The sequence below is a fragment of the Spodoptera frugiperda genome, chromosome 25 (genome assembly GCF_023101765.2).
Source record: "Spodoptera frugiperda isolate SF20-4 chromosome 25, AGI-APGP_CSIRO_Sfru_2.0, whole genome shotgun sequence".
In the NCBI taxonomy this organism is placed as follows: Eukaryota; Metazoa; Arthropoda; class Insecta; order Lepidoptera; family Noctuidae; genus Spodoptera; species Spodoptera frugiperda.
Genome location: NC_064236.1, coordinates 12835238 through 12851377, shown reverse-complemented (window position 1 = coordinate 12851377; position 16140 = coordinate 12835238). Strand labels below are relative to the sequence as shown.

General features: G+C 35.0%; 1 protein-coding gene across 3 annotated transcripts in view; it reads left to right on the top strand.

Moving 5' to 3' along the window:
• The window catches only part of LOC118269030 (WD repeat-containing protein 47), a 39669-nt gene that overhangs the window by 1157 nt on the left and 22372 nt on the right, over positions 1–16140 (top strand). Inside the window, exons 1-4 of one of the 3 annotated variants that reach the window (XM_050704138.1) lie at positions 360–428; positions 2366–3854; positions 3943–4044; positions 4491–4536. In XM_050704138.1, the coding sequence (XP_050560095.1) occupies positions 404–428; positions 2366–3854; positions 3943–4044; positions 4491–4536 (1662 nt within the window). In that variant the 5' untranslated portion in view covers positions 360–403. Of the gene's footprint in view, positions 1–359; positions 429–2365; positions 3855–3942; positions 4045–4490; positions 4537–13830; positions 14258–14333; positions 14758–16140 lie in introns of those variants that run through there. The other 2 variants (XM_035583906.2, XM_035583911.2) reach the window with 2 other exon arrangements.

The window sequence follows — 16140 nt, the reverse complement described above, 5'->3', positions numbered from 1 at the left end:
GTTCATCTTTTTGAAGCTCAGATTAGATAACTGAGATCCAAATTACTCTAGTAGCATGGATATTGAACTAGAAAATACATATTCCATGTAAAGAAAATAATATAAGATTTAAATAACTTGTTTGGCAGTGTGCATCTGTGTTTTCAAAGAAGTAACCAATGATTTATTTATTTATTTATTTATTTATTTATTTAAGGACAACCAACAAAGCATACACCAGAAAATACATGTTATAGCACTCACATAAATACATTTTGTAGTGTAGCCTTAATTAAAGGCTGCCACGGCATGCATTAAACATAGGAGTAACAAACATTTAACAAACATTTACAGAACTTATTAATGGATTGACATGTGTCATGATTGGTACTTCCGTAGAGAAATAGATTAATAACAATCAACAATGTACAGGAAACCGAGTAAAGCAGGTCTGTTCTTATTTTTCTAATACAGTAGAATCCGGTTATAACGACTGCCAGTGACATTACGTCGTACTAACCGGAAGTCGTATTAAACAAACAGAAAAATTGTTTTATATAGGTAACAGATATTACAGTCAAATGCCCGTTTAGGTGATGAGCAGATAAAAAAACTCATTTTAATCAAAATAGTTACATATTTATTAATTATTTAAATTATGTAAGGATGTGTAATGTACGTACATAATGTACCGCTTTCTTATATAGAAGTGTAAATCTATTCTAACAACTTTACATTTAATGCAAAAAGTCTGTAATTTTTGTTTGTTTTCTGGTTTTATTCGCGTTTTATCGCGTCACTTGGAATTACCTACAAATTCGTACTGCCATAAAATAAACAGTCAATTTCCAATCAGAGGCGTCGCGCGGGGCGATAGCTGAGATAGCTATTCATTTATTTCATTATTTTCTATGAATTATTTGTAAACACGGCAACTCTCGTCGTTGTGTCGTTGTAACCGGACAATTATGTGTGAAATTCGGTCGTTAAAAGCGGATGGTCGTTGTAAGCGGAGTCGTAATAAACGAATGTCTATTTATGCAAGTTTATACTAAAACCAAACAAATGCCTAAACTTTCGTCGCTAAAAACGGTTGGTTGCTATATGCGAAGTCGTACTAAACGGACTACACTGTACATAAATTATATTCTATTGTATTATAGTGTCATAATTATGTGTTGCATACTAATGCTGTGTAGGGACCTTAAATGTTCAATGGATACAGTGAATGGATTAGAAATCTTAATGTCAATGAAATTAGGGTCATATTTACTGACAAATGGTTTTTATTAATTCCTTTCCTTTTGGAATTAGATTTGTCAGGAATAGTAGTCAAACATTCGGAATTGCTGTGAATTTGCTCACCACCCTTGTAAACAAAATAATACTGTCATTGTAAACAAAATATTGCAAAGTTGAAATACATTCTTTGAACTATCCAAAGACTAAAATGCTGTGTGTTTATTGTAATGGAAATGTTATCTATTCATTAATCATAAATACCTAGTAAATTATTTTCTTATGATATTGCTAATGTATTTGAGTCATGCTTCATTAACTCGTAAATGTTTTCTATTGTTCTCAAGCTTTACAAATAGATTTATTAAGTGTTATCCAAATCAATACTTAAAACTAGTTAGTTTGTTTTTTCTGCTATGTCTTTATTCTAACAATTACTCATTTGGTATTACAGATACCAGTAATTTTTATATAATCTGGGATAATATCATCAAGCAGTTAAAATAATAATGATCAGTAAATACAATATTAATACTTGATGTTTGTACATGTAACATTGAACTTGCTTTAGTCATATCACATACCAGCAACTCCAGTGTGGTTTTACCTGCTCTGCTCGGCTTTTATTGGTAATAGCGATGTTTTATAGCCCATAAGCCTTCCTCAATAAAAGCTCTATCATTCAAAAATATTTTTGCAAATTTAACAAATAGTTCCAGATATTACCGCATTCAAACAAACAAACAAGCAAACTTTTTAGCTTTATATAATAGTCTAAGATTTCAAGTTTGATGAAGTTTAATCGAACAATTAGCAACTCATGATGAGTTGCTAATTGTTCGATTAGCTAAATCATAGTAGCCAGCTATTGGCTTTGTCATTTACCAAATGAACAAGTTTAAAAATCTCATGATCATCAAACCAGTCTTATTATTATTACTACTTTTCCTTAATGTTCCAATATTTTAGAAGCATAGCAGAAGCATATATATGTATATAGTACATATTTTATCTCGCTTTGAATCTTAGGAATGCTATTATAAAAAATAATGTGATTTCGTTGTCTAGCTAGACGCTTAGTTTTATACCTACCAGGAATTTCAAAAGTTTTCATCAATAAAATTAACTACTATTCTGTTTGTTCCAGATATAAGGCATTTGGTTACCAAAATGCCGTCAACCCACCTGAACCTACGCGAGGATGACGTAGTCCGGCTGGCCCTAGAGTTTCTACACAACCGCGACTTGCACATTACACAACTATCATTAGAGCGTGAAACCGGTGTTATTAATGGCAATTTCGCTGATGACGTATTGTTCCTACGTCAGCTTATCCTCGACGGACAATGGGATGACGTACTGGAGTTTATTCAACCACTTAGCGCTCTTAAAGCTTTTGAAGCGGACAAATTTAATTACGCTATCCTAAGGCATAAATATATAGAATTGTTATGTATAAGATCTGAAATTAAAGCGTATAATAATGTTGAAAATATCGTAGATGAAGTTGTAAAGGTCCTTAGTGATTTAGAGAAGCTAGCTCCCTCGAAAGAAGAATACTCAAACCTATGTTTATTGTTGACATTGCCCAGTATTACTGATCACGCCCAGTTTAAGAAATGGAACCCTAGCAATGCACGCGTTCAGTGCTTTAGAGAGGTGTATCCTCTCGTTGAACAATTCTTGCCTTGCGATAAAAAGTCGAGCGGGTCAGTGTCTAAATGTGCAAAAAATGATCGATTAATGCAATTGCTCATAAAGGGAATTTTATATGAGTCATGTGTCAACTACTGCCAGGCCAAAGCCACGGGATCCAAGGAAGCACAATCTAATGAAGTAAATTTTTCAAGGTTATTAGATGGTTCTGGGTTCGATGAATCAGATTTGAGTTTACTGTCATGGTTACAGTCTATTCCTGCTGAGACATTTAGTGTTCCGTTTGAACAGAGAATGTTAAATGTAGATGTGGAAAAGTTAGAGCGCCCATCGCTACATACTTCATGGACGGAGCACATGCTGGTTACACCCATAAAACCGCGCACATTCCCCCATTTAGCGATGCCGTTTAGGCGTCCACGCTCGGCTGCCGATGCTATGACTAGATCATTGCGTCCGCTTCCTGACGGTGCTCCACGGCACCCAGCTGTTATGGCTCTCTCGGCAATTGATTACGGCCCGTCATCTTCATGTTTTGCTGGATTTCATTTAACTGGAATTAAGGGCAGTAGACTGATGAACACTTCTGTTGATAGATTATTCGACAGTAAAAACGCCGAGAGTATTTTTAATGGGCTGAACGAATCTCTCAAAACAATCGATGAAACATTGAAGCCCATCGGAGAGTACACAGGCTCATCGAAAACGAACGATAGTAGTATCGGCGCGTCTAACGCCACTACTCCCGAGCACAGGGGGCAAGATTACTCAGCCTCTACGTCGATATCAAACACGGCAGCGTCGACAGAACGCTCATCACTCGCGGAGCGCACGCCGCAGCAAGTTGAAGCGGCAATGCTGCCCGGCGCCGATGGCGATTTTAGACGGGAACTACTAAAAGAATATCAAATTCAGAAACAACGCGAGTGCGATGATTATCTTCGTAATCTTTGCTCTTCAGACTTGAGGCAACAGAAAATGTAAATATATTTAAACTCAATTGGATGAAACCAGTTATTTAAATGATTCTTTCAAATTACTTATGCATTTACTTTCTTTTACTTTCAGGGTGGAACAAATAGAAGATGTTGCATCAGCTTTTCCGTCAGCTGTCAAGAATCCACAACAGATGACTGCAGATAAAAGTCGTGAGCAGCCGCCTTTTATCAGGTAATGTCTTACATAATTTTAAGCCTTTTAATTAGTTGCTATCAGTGCCTAAGTGATTGCTTACAAGTAATTCAATATTTATCTTAATTCATTTAGTTGATAGAAAAAAATATGCGCAAACTCTCGTATCTACAAAGAGATATGAATGTAATTGATAGCAGATGATTACTAGTATGCAGTACATGCACGAAGCATACAGTAATGATTTTTCTTACGGAGTGCTGTACTTTCATCGGTAGAGCGAGCAAGCAATTTGTTCTGAGTGTTTGGTCGCCAACTGCTCTTGAGCTGTTTTCTCTAACGAGCCGATAAATTACAATGTAATATGTAAAGTGGTTTGGTGTTGTTATCCGTTTGAATTGAAAACAGTGCATGAAAACCGAAACCTAGTGTGTGCATCGTTGTGTGACAGACATTGCTGAACTCTTCAATTTCTCGTGTTCCAGGAAAAACGACACTATCGAAACACCGGAGATGGGAGACACGAAAAACGTAAGACTTTTTAATTTATTTTACTTTAAAACGTTGACCTTGATTCATTTGTGCTTAGCCTTGGCCATTGTTTTAACTAATTTTATGAATGAACTTTATAACATGTCTTACCATATAAGCGAACTGATGTTGTTATCCATAGTTAAATTACTTAATATTGAATAACTATGATATTCATTTGTTAAAGTTACTATTGAATGCCATAATTTAATTAATTAAAACAGAATTGGTATTTATACAAGTTCTACAAAATGATCTGTAGTTTTGTAGAATAATAATCGTGTTAAAAGTTTATATTTCACTAAATGTTATAGTAATGTAATAACGATGTAAATTTAAAGAATTTTATGAGATTTCTCATTAAAAGGCGTTCACGGTCCAAATAGAAATATTTTTTTAAGATTTCTAGGTCGGAACAAGTATGAATTGAGAATGCTAGTCTCGTACCGTACGTGTTATTAGAAATGCTGTGTTATAAAGTCTCATAATTTGATTAGGCGATAAAAAGAATTGGAAAATAAACATTTAATGAAGTTTCGCTGCTATGATTTGTCGAATTTAGTAGTTGAAATTGAAATTGTTGAAGCAATAGTCAGTTATATTTTAAGTTTTCCGTCTACAAACATTATACATACTTACAAGTGACCTATGAATACCAACATTTCTATAAGATTTTTAATAATGTAATCTGTTACGTAACGGGTTCTTGTTACCCGACAGCTGCGAACATACATACATACTTAACCTCACGCCTGTCTCCCATGGGGGTAGGCAGAGACAATGGAGCGAACATAGTGGCGAACCCAATGTTTATAACATTCAATGCATCAAAGATATTTGTTATTGCATATATTCCGGTCGGAACAATAATGACATTGTGTTCTAGCATTATTGTATCGGTCGGTACAATCGCTTATATTACAATTTAAGGAATCTATATCTCAAATAGTATCGTTACCGAGTTGTTGCGTACTGCTTTCTGCCATTAATTGCTCGGTGCAGTGATGCTGTCACATGACTGTGTTTACTCGTACGAAGAATGTTCGTTAGTCATCTCGTAATTTTCTTCAGATTATCGTTCGAAACTATCACTAATTAAATTGTTATCATGTAATTGTAATCAGCAATAATTCCTGGTTTCGTGTTCAATGCGTTTATTGTTGAAGGAAGTGAGAGGTCTGGTTGCTTATTATGTATAATTCAATTATGTATTTATTGTTAAACTAGCTTCTGCCCGCGACTTCGTCCGGGGAAAAAATCTTGTTTTAACATAAGATTACACTCGGCGCTATTGTAGCTTCCTATTAGTAAAATATTTTTGGAGGTGTGGAGGAATGGAAAGGAAGGATTGGATCTTTAGTTCCAGAGATTACCCATTACATACAAACTTACAAACATTACCTCTTTATAATATTAGTATAGATGAGTTGTGCTCACTTGTCATGAGTTGTTTTCGATTACTTTGTACATTATTAGGAAGTAGAACGAGTAGTTAAATCTGGGATTGCGAAAAATCTGATAAATTCGTTTATTTTTAGTGCGTTCACAATTTTGTTGTACCTACCTAAGTAATTATAAAAATTCTATCTAGTAAGATTCGCATGTTGTCACCAGTATTCCTGCGTTTTGCTATCAAATGCGGGTTATAAAAATATACTCGGATGGGTACTATATGATACTAGCGGACCCGACAGATTAAAAAAAAAAACATCGGCTTACTTACTTTGGTTGATTATTTAAGCAACAAAATAATAATTATTATCAAAATAAATTATTTCAGTATCACAAGGACATCATACAGATAAGATTTGCATTTTACAGTATGTCAATAGGTCAGATCCAATGTAAAACATTCCAAAATGAACAACAACTAATAAATTAAAAATTAATTAAAAAAAACATTGTCCAGCGGACAAAATTGTGAATCTAAACCATTCTCAGATCCAATTCATCAAAATCGGTCCAGTCGTTTAAGAGAAGTTCAGTGACATACACACTTGCAGAAGAATTATATATATAAAGATTATAACTCTATAGAAATATGTATGAATTAATTTATAACATGACGAAAATAAAAATGTACTCAGATAAAAAAAGTAACCAAAAAATAAATCATTTACAGTGAAACCTTGTTAAGTGAGACATCAAGGGGTCTTTAAATTCGTATCACTTATAGAGGTATTCCACTAACCCAGTGTCGCAGATAGGTATAAATAAATATTTGTCTCATGTGCAGAGGGTTCCATTAATAGAGGTGAAAATACTGGTTATTTCAGATAAAGAGGTGTGATTCTTGAATAAGACTATGTGTTATGTGCATATTGTAATTGTATAAGAATAAGTAAGTCGGCAAACAAAACGATGTATCTCAGTTACTGAGGTTTATGTATCTAACTAATTCACTTGCTGTCTCAGTTATAGAGGTAACTATGATGATAAATCGAAAGAACGAATCCCAGATAAAGAGGATTGTTTTTCCACTAATAGAGGTAATTCAGTGCAAATGTGTTGGGACCTCAGTATGAGTTCCAGTTGTGGAGGTTTCTCACTTATCCAGGTCCCACTTAACCAAGTTTCACTGTATATTATACTTTTAGAAGTACTTACTTAGGTTTGAATAAAATATTATGTATTCTATAAAAAGCAAATGTAAATCACTTGTATTTTTATACTGTTTCTGATTTCAATGACTTGCAGTATCTAATATATGTTCTTCTTTTATTAACTAGCTCCAACAAGTGAAGCCTTGTATTAGTTAACGAGCAATAGTAGAAATACAAAGAGTATCTTTATGCTTGTATGGTGTGATGTTCTTGGATATAAATAGTAAACAAAACAAAAAATGCACATTGCTGTTTATCTAATGTAACGGGATTCGTATTTGCATTTCTACTACATATTGCTCGGTAACTAATGTCAGGCTCATAGGAAACGATGTGTAATTTGTCGTGACAAATAATGTTGTGATACGAGTTTAATTCAATAAAACAGATTACAACATGTATTATGTCGCGAATGGAATTAACTCTAAATACATTCTTATAGTATCCCCGTATCAGTGTCGTAGCGTGCTTTGGCGGTCCCGTACGATAATTTGTTTAGGGGTAACCTTTTTTTTTTTTTGAGGAACGAAAGTCAACTAATGACATTTCCTGCCCGGTCTCTCAAGCCTCAAAGAGGGGACTTACCGATGCTATACAGGCTATAACAGTGCATGTTTAGTAGTCCGCACGACGACGTTCATTTTACGAAAAAAAGAATTAATTATTTAGAAATTTCTGAAATGGAATAAAAAGTTGGGAAGTTTTTAAATTTTTTGCTTACGCACGTGGTCGTCCCCGTAGCCCGGAGGCCTCGTTCAGTTGATACGGCAAATCCAGCCCTGGCTGCGCGCATACCCTGTTTTGAACCCATAAAAAAACCCTGTTTTGAAACCATTTTTACCTGATCACATCTTAATTTGTATTTCACTAATGGTGTACGAATTATTATCAGACCCTTATTTACATTCCTGTATAATAATATGTTTATTATACAATTTTTTCAGAAAAATTAGAATTACTGGTGAAGTCCAGACTTACATGATTCGGTATAATTGTCAAGTGTTCAGGATCTAGCGGGATTAAAGAGAGAAAAATCGACGATTCGCAAATAAATAAATGAAAGAAGGAATATTCGTTATAAACTCTGCCGTTTAAGAATGTAATATTTTAGTATTTTCTGATAAGTACAGCAATTGATGTGATGTGGTACCCCTCGCTAGGTTCACACTAACGCCATCTAGTGTGCAAAAATACAGTTAGTCCAGTCAATTTAGGATTTCACCTCGGAATTCGAGATACCCAGCTATAATTTTGTATATACTTGTATATTGACACCCTAAAACTTGTCTCAAAACCTACATATGGTAGGGTGTAAGCAACTATTAAATTTTAAGGTCCAAAGTTCCCAAAAATCGTTTTTTTGCGCTTTTTTGGAAATATCTCATTTCCTATGGGTTTTTGGTATTTGCATTTAATACCAATATTGTAGAATACAAAATTCTCTACAACTTTTGTCTAAACTTTTTTTTATACGGTGAACCGTTTTCGAGATAGAGGGCGGAGAGCGCGCGGTCACTGCATCTCTTCAAAAAAATTTTTTTTCGTCTAACCTGTCCGTGATGGTTGTCTATGGTTAGGACATTAAAAAATACGTCATGGTTCGTAAAACCATTTTTCGTCAAAATCAATCGTTAGAAAGATAGACGCTTCCAAAGTGGAAAAATGAGGTCTATAGAATGTGTCCTGCCCTCTAACTTTTAAAATGTCTATCTGTCAAACTATTGATTTTGACGAAAACTGGTTTTAGGAACTATGACGTATTTTTTAATGTCCTATCCATAGACAACCATCACGGATAGGTTAGACGAAAAAAAATTTTTTTGATGAGATGCAGTGACCGCGCGCTCTCCGCCCTCTATCTCGAAAACGGTTCACCGTACTTATATAAAAAAAGTTTAGACAAAAGTTGTAGAAAATTTTGTATTTCACAATATTGCTGTTGAATACAACTGCCAAAAACCCATAGGAAATGAGATATTTCGAAAAAACCGCAAAAAAACGATTTTTGGGCCCTTTGACCCTGAATTTTAAGGGTTGCTTACACCCTACCATATGTAGGTTTTGAGACAAGTTTTTGGGGGTCAATATACAAGTATATACAAAATTACAGCTGGGTATCTCGCATTCCGAGATTCTTACCTAATTTTGCCTTATTTGACTGGACTAAGTATGCATTATGAACACAGTAGTATTATAAATACAGTATACATCCAATGCAGTCTTACAGTCTCTATTTCATATGAAGAAGAGTAAGTGTAGAGGCGTAACCAATGACAGATGCATTACAATACTTCTTTAAAAATGTGTGAAAGTTATGCCCCACAATTACATTATTATGAATGTTATTAATATTTTTGTTGATTGTTTGTTTTATAGGTTCTGTCCCACTAGTCATATTGATCTTATGCGCGAAAGCAGAACCTCAGGTCATGCTTTCAGACTCCTGAAACTGAAGATATTGAGATTTTAATTTGGTATGTCATTATCACCAGCCGGAAGAAGCCAAGTACTGAAAAAAACCTCTATAGATCGAATGATAACTATTGTCATTTACATCCATCCAATTTCTTTCCCGTGACTCTGGTGATGTCGTCGATACCTATCGGAAAACCTGCCCACACTACGTCTTGATTCCCGGTCGCCACTAGAACACTTCTTGGCCTATTTGCCGCCAGTCCTTTGAGTGGTGTGACCTCTCCATTACCACCTCAGTACCTTTAGTACAAGTTTGCTTTACGTTTAAAGTAATCGAAACGAGAGCGGGTTCGGCGCTCTGATTAATGAAAATACTGATCACTGTTTATGAAGGTAAAGAGGTATGTAAGATTCGTAGCAATTGGCTTTCCATTGTCTCTGCCTACCCCCATGTGACACGGGCTATTTATGGGTGGACAAGGACTTAGTCGCGTAAAGAAACACCGAGCTCTATTGCTCGCTGGGTATTCTGAGTCTCTTTAAGAGGCCAAGGCGGAAATTAGAGACCACTTTAATACGTCATCTAAATTGTATTTTACTATGTAGCGCCAGCTTTGTACCTTTTATAAGAGATCCTGTCTCCATCTGCAGTTTAGCGCGATATCAAAGAGAAAGAGCTTTGCTAATATTTCTTTTTGTGGTATTTAGTATGACACATGCATACCATATAGACATACAGTACGACACATACAGACTGTAGCCCGCATAAGGATCGTAAAAAAGAAATAAGGAACGTAATGAAATAGTTATTCGCCAGGAAAAGCACGGGATGTAATGATGTAACACACCCGACAAACACTGCGTCATAATACAAATGAAAAAAAAGGTTGTAACAAAACAAACGACACACCAGTGACATCACGCTTAAAATTACAAGTACTTGCAAAGACTTCAATCAAATGTTTTGATTTGTTATTCCCAGAACAAGATTTAAGTATAATATATTAAAGAAAATTAATGGAAAGTTTACCATACAATTTATAAACAAATAGTAGTAAATTAACGAAGCTATACAACACAGTGACATTAAAAAAATAAACCCAGTGCCTTGCCGTGGTTGGTCGTAAAGAAATTAAGATCGAGTTTGTGACGTGCTATTAATCATACAGATCTGTATGTACACTGTATACAGGCCTGAATGTCCTATATACTATATACAACAGGCATTAGCACATTGCACTAGGTACATAAGTAGCAAGTCTCATCAACTCAAGGATTTAATCACAAAGTTATTGTTATACGTATATGTAAAAAAAAATATTTGTTGCTATATTAAACATTACAATTATTAATGAATATTCATCACATGATCGAACACAATCAGCTTTAGTTTTTTATACAATATTTTATGAATAACTCTCAACTATAAATCATACGTGAGCTACATTTTGCTATGTCTATATTAGCAGGTATAGGTACAGATGAAGAATGGAACCATAAATATTAAAAAAAAAAATACAATAATATCCAGATTATGCGGGTATGAAACAATGGAATAGGTAACGAGCCCAGGAATGTAATAATAAGATGAATATTGTAAATATTTTGGTTTAACTCTCCATACGTTTACGAAAGGTCTCTTACAAAATTTGATTTGGTATGGAAATTCAACATCGTATTACTTATACTTGTTAGAATTTAGGGCATTCAAGCAATGATTTTTTCGAATATTTCCAACTGGATAAATGTCAACCAACAATCTTAAATTCTATAAGTCTTTATCTTTGAAAACCTTTAGCCGCCGCCTACCCGTATGTTTATGTAGTTAGTATATAATTTATTTACTTGTTTGGTTTTAAAACGTTCCGACTGTTCTTATTTATTGCTACTCAGTAATTATGACCTTCATACGTACTGAATTGAATTATTTTGCGCCCACGCGAAATACTTAAAACGCGCAATCACATAAATAATGCGCCAGGATAAAAATCTCAAGTTGCGTTGAGGCGGGTTGGGTAAACGTGACAGTTTAATGTAGAGTTAGGAACGTTTGTTTACTTTTTCTGGGTTTCCTGGTCCCTACACCAGCAATAAGGTTAGTTAGGATGGTAAACTCTGGTTGTTCAACTGCGGCTTTGGACTCCCTTTGCCAGTTTTTCAAAAAGGATACTTTTTTCTGTTATGTACTTGGTTAGTACGAAAATAAACTTATTCATAATTTGATTTGAGTTCGAAAATATCGACCGCAGTATATTTTGAAGGACATTGTCTTCCATAAAGGCACAATAAGTTTACTCATAACAATGACACATGGACCGAAATAAAGATGAAATAGTATTATACTACTTCATTAAACCTCAATACCGACTAAAATCATCGATTGTTAATACTAAGCGAAACATACATACTTGAACGGTTCATTTAATGTGGATACTTACAGTAATAAGTGGCCCTTTATTCACTAAGTGTTTGATATTCTGAAGGATCACACAAGACGCTTTATAAACTTTTATCTTCATTTACTTCGGTCAGAGAACAGACAAGCGTTGTTACTATAATTATTTATTTACTTATTTTGTTCGTTTATGCGCCTGGACAATGATTTCGTTCAAATTAAATTAGGTACTGGCAGTTGAATGAAGCTTTAATATTGTTCAAAACTGCTTTGATCCATGGAGAAAAAAGCGTGGTATATCGTAGGGAGACAACAGTAACAAGTTTACAGGTTATACTGAGTCTTCTTGTAAATCACGTTGTAGTTATAGTCCTTCTGATACACGAGAATTGCTTACACGATTCTGACGTAAAAGTATCGTGTTTGCTTGCTGATCACAAATTGTACATTAGAATTATGAACCACATAGATAGATAGGTATAGTAGTTTTCCAAAAGTATAAACGATATATTGGGTTTATTACCATTTTATTTATTCTGGGCATGTTCCATTTGGACAACGAGCGATCCATGTTCAATAAATTGTTTATAGCTTTTACAGTTTATAGATATTACTCTGTTATTCGTAAGATTTATTAACGATATAATTTGGCCTTTTATGAAAGTTATTGAACGACTTCTTAATCTTACTCACCTTTTTGGACGAGATCTGCCGTCTGTAGACCCACGCTTTTAGCCAACTTGTGGCTTCTTGGGTTTTTGGTACTATTTCCATGTGAAATCTTAGATAATATTTCACATTTATACGGTTCATTTAGGGGCACAAGAACGTTTTGTCCATATTTTAAAAATACATTCAATAGATTACTCAGAAAAAAATATGATATTAACTATACACGAAAGTATTTATTTATTAGAAATGTTATACTTACAAGGTACTGAATATATTTATGTATATTCAATATCAAAAGGACTGTAAACAAAGACTGTTAATTGCCGATAGAATGTACTTGGAACAACTGGTTTTATTAAGCTGGTGTTCTATTATTTTGGTGCGGTGAGATTTTCTAGTTCAAGGCGCCTATAGAGTGGAGTCTACTTTGCATATTGCCGGATACAGCTACTTACCGTTATCTTTCTTGTCAAATTAGTAGTTTTACCTCATTTTTATAAGTTTCTGTTAATCAAAATTTTATTTTTGAATTTGTATTTTTGCATTTTAAACATCGTCGTAAACTATCGATAACCTTTTGTGACCTCCTATTGTGACTTTGTAAGGCCTCGATGTTTTGCCAAGAGGAAACTGTATACCGAAGCAAAACTACATACATTCAAGGATATTACTGCTTTGAATCGCCTGCTTGTTACTCCCAATTACTATTGAACGGATCTAAACTGGCTACATTGGCCACAATTAACCAGAGGTACCTTCTAAGGAACCATGTAATCGGCCTGTTAACTTTATTTGCCACATCAGTTAATTGAGTTAATTACATGCGCAGGTACCTATATACCTACAACCATAAAATAACAGCTTGGTTTATTATTTTAACTAATTGTTTAAACTTGGCGTTGAAAATGAGCGTGGGCCTTAAACAAATTAGCAATAGTCATAATTATAATTTTATTGATGTCCAGTTTTGTCGCAAATTAAAAGCTGCTGCGTTTGTCTTATTTCTTGTACTTATGACGACCTTCGCATGAACTTGAAATAACGCCTACATACCATTAGTCCTTGTTTATTATTGATGGCTCCCCGAGAGTACGTACTGGACCATTATTTACCTCGTTGTCACCTATATTTATACGTGCTATATAATTGTAGGACACGGCGATAATCGTAGTCTCGTTGCTCGCGCGCATGCCTCTTATGAGTCATCGGTAAGCGTTCTGCGCACAATGCCGTCCGAACAGTCCAGTCGCGACGCGGCATACCTAGAGGACATACATGTCACTTAATGTACTTATGCGCTCGCGTTACGCACGATCGAGCTTCGACAACATTGGAGTCTTGAATTGTGAATTAAAACTATATATTTTTCGAAAGAGTGTTGACGTTCTGTGAAGATGACAGCCGTGAAGAAAGTCATGGCGATGCGTCAGTTGGATTCTATGTTTGGGAATATGAACCTGGAGGGGGAGGGTCGGCATTCTCCGCTTGTCAGCTCTACTGTTGAGCATGACCCTCGTTGTGAAGTGCATGGCCGTTGCAGTACGCCGTATAGGTCATCACTTTACCTTCACAGCAGAGAGTCTACACCGGGGTATTACAGGGATTCGGTTTCACCTACAAATGGCCTTATTATCAGGTATTTTAAATATTTAATCTTGGCAGTGTCAATATTTTTTGTTGGTATTTGTTTAACAATAAATGTGATGGAACAGGCGCCGAGATTCGTTGGGGCTGGCGGGTTCTCCAGCGCGTGAGCTTGAGCATCCGTCGACATTCCCGAGTATCCTGCGACGCGACCGTCATAGCCCTTCAGTGACGCCACCGCGTCGTGAAACTCCAAGCCCCACTCATAGATTTCACAACAAAAGACACTCGATGGGTTCCTTCCCAAATCTAAGCAGAACAAATATAATCAACTACAATAGACGTGACTCCGTATCTAGTAATGGTATTAGAGATATGAAACGTGACTATGTTGGATCGACTAATTCACTCTCCAGAAAAAGTTCAATAGATACAAAGAAGTCTTCAACGGATTCCCTGGACGTGTGGCACGGTACTACTTGGGATTCTGATAAAACAAATTCAGTATCATCTCTTGTTCACGATGAACGAATATCTTTTGGAACAAATAAGGTAATTTGTATAAATACTTATTATTGAGAATTAAAACTAGGTATAACCTTTTTCATTCTAAATTGATGATTCTAGTCGTGTGCAATTTATTGTATAGACAGGAAATAATGCTAAATAAATAAGTTAGTATGATGGGTCTGTTTACTTACTGTATAAGTATAATGTTAAATGTCTAATAATTACATGTAATAATTTCAAGTGATAATTTTTATCTCTACACACTATACAGTAACAAAATAATCTATTGAGACAAACTTAAACGAAGGCAGTGAAGTATACAACAACAACAATAATATATGAATAATATACAACAATATATGAATATATATATAATATAAGGAGAAAAAAAATATATTCTTCAAGTTTCTATTTTCCTCTACTCCTTGAACGCATAAATCGTGAAGTATCGTGAAGTTAAAACGCGGATAATGCATCCGCGTTTTAATGAACTCGATAATTATTACAAACAGTTCTTTGTTTTACTCTACAAATGAATTCCATCACGTTAGATACTTTAGATACTTTGTGAATAGTATCTATTGAAGGTTTTACATAGCTAAAATGAAACACAGTTACTTATTGTTGAATAGAAATGACGTCTTTATTGTAAGGGACAGAGCCATACTCCGGTGCTAAAGACTGATGTGACTTTCGCATGCCATCTTGCAGATGTTTATTAAAGTAGAAAAGCTATTATAAAAAATGTGTTATTGGTAGTAGTACATCTCCAGTTTGCTGTACATGGCCGCTGATAGGGCGTTCGTCCCGCGCGTCTCGCGCTGACCTATACAGCCATAAATGGACATGACGCCGCCAACTGCCACCCGCCACGACTAAATCATGACAATATTTACATTTTATCTCGCATGCCACTGCAATATTTGTTCAGTCTGTTGTTCAAGATACGAAAAACTGACATTTACTCGTTGTAATCGCTTCAAAAACAGTTAAATGAGTAGCTCAAGAATCCCAGATGCTTTTGACAAACGGTTAATTTTGTTTAAACTTGGAAAAACTAGAAATAAAGGTTGCCAATGCTATGATGCTAGCGGTTCATGGATGACGTCAACTGAGTGACTCTTGCGACTAAAGGAAATCGATGAGTGAATTAGGTAATCATTATATCATTCAGTTTGCATTAACAGAGATTAAATTTATAACGTAATTCAAATGTTTTGCCCTAAAATTACGTAAAAACTGTTAATCGCGTTAAAATATTAATCTAGTTAGTTACATCGCTTAATGGATAAGCGCATCTATGTAATCAGTAAAGTAATGTTGCGGTGCCTATGATAAATTATAAACAAGGACAGATGTTTGTGCCGACTACCAACAAAACGTCGCGGCAACTTAATGAATTTCAATTTTACTGTAACTGGATCC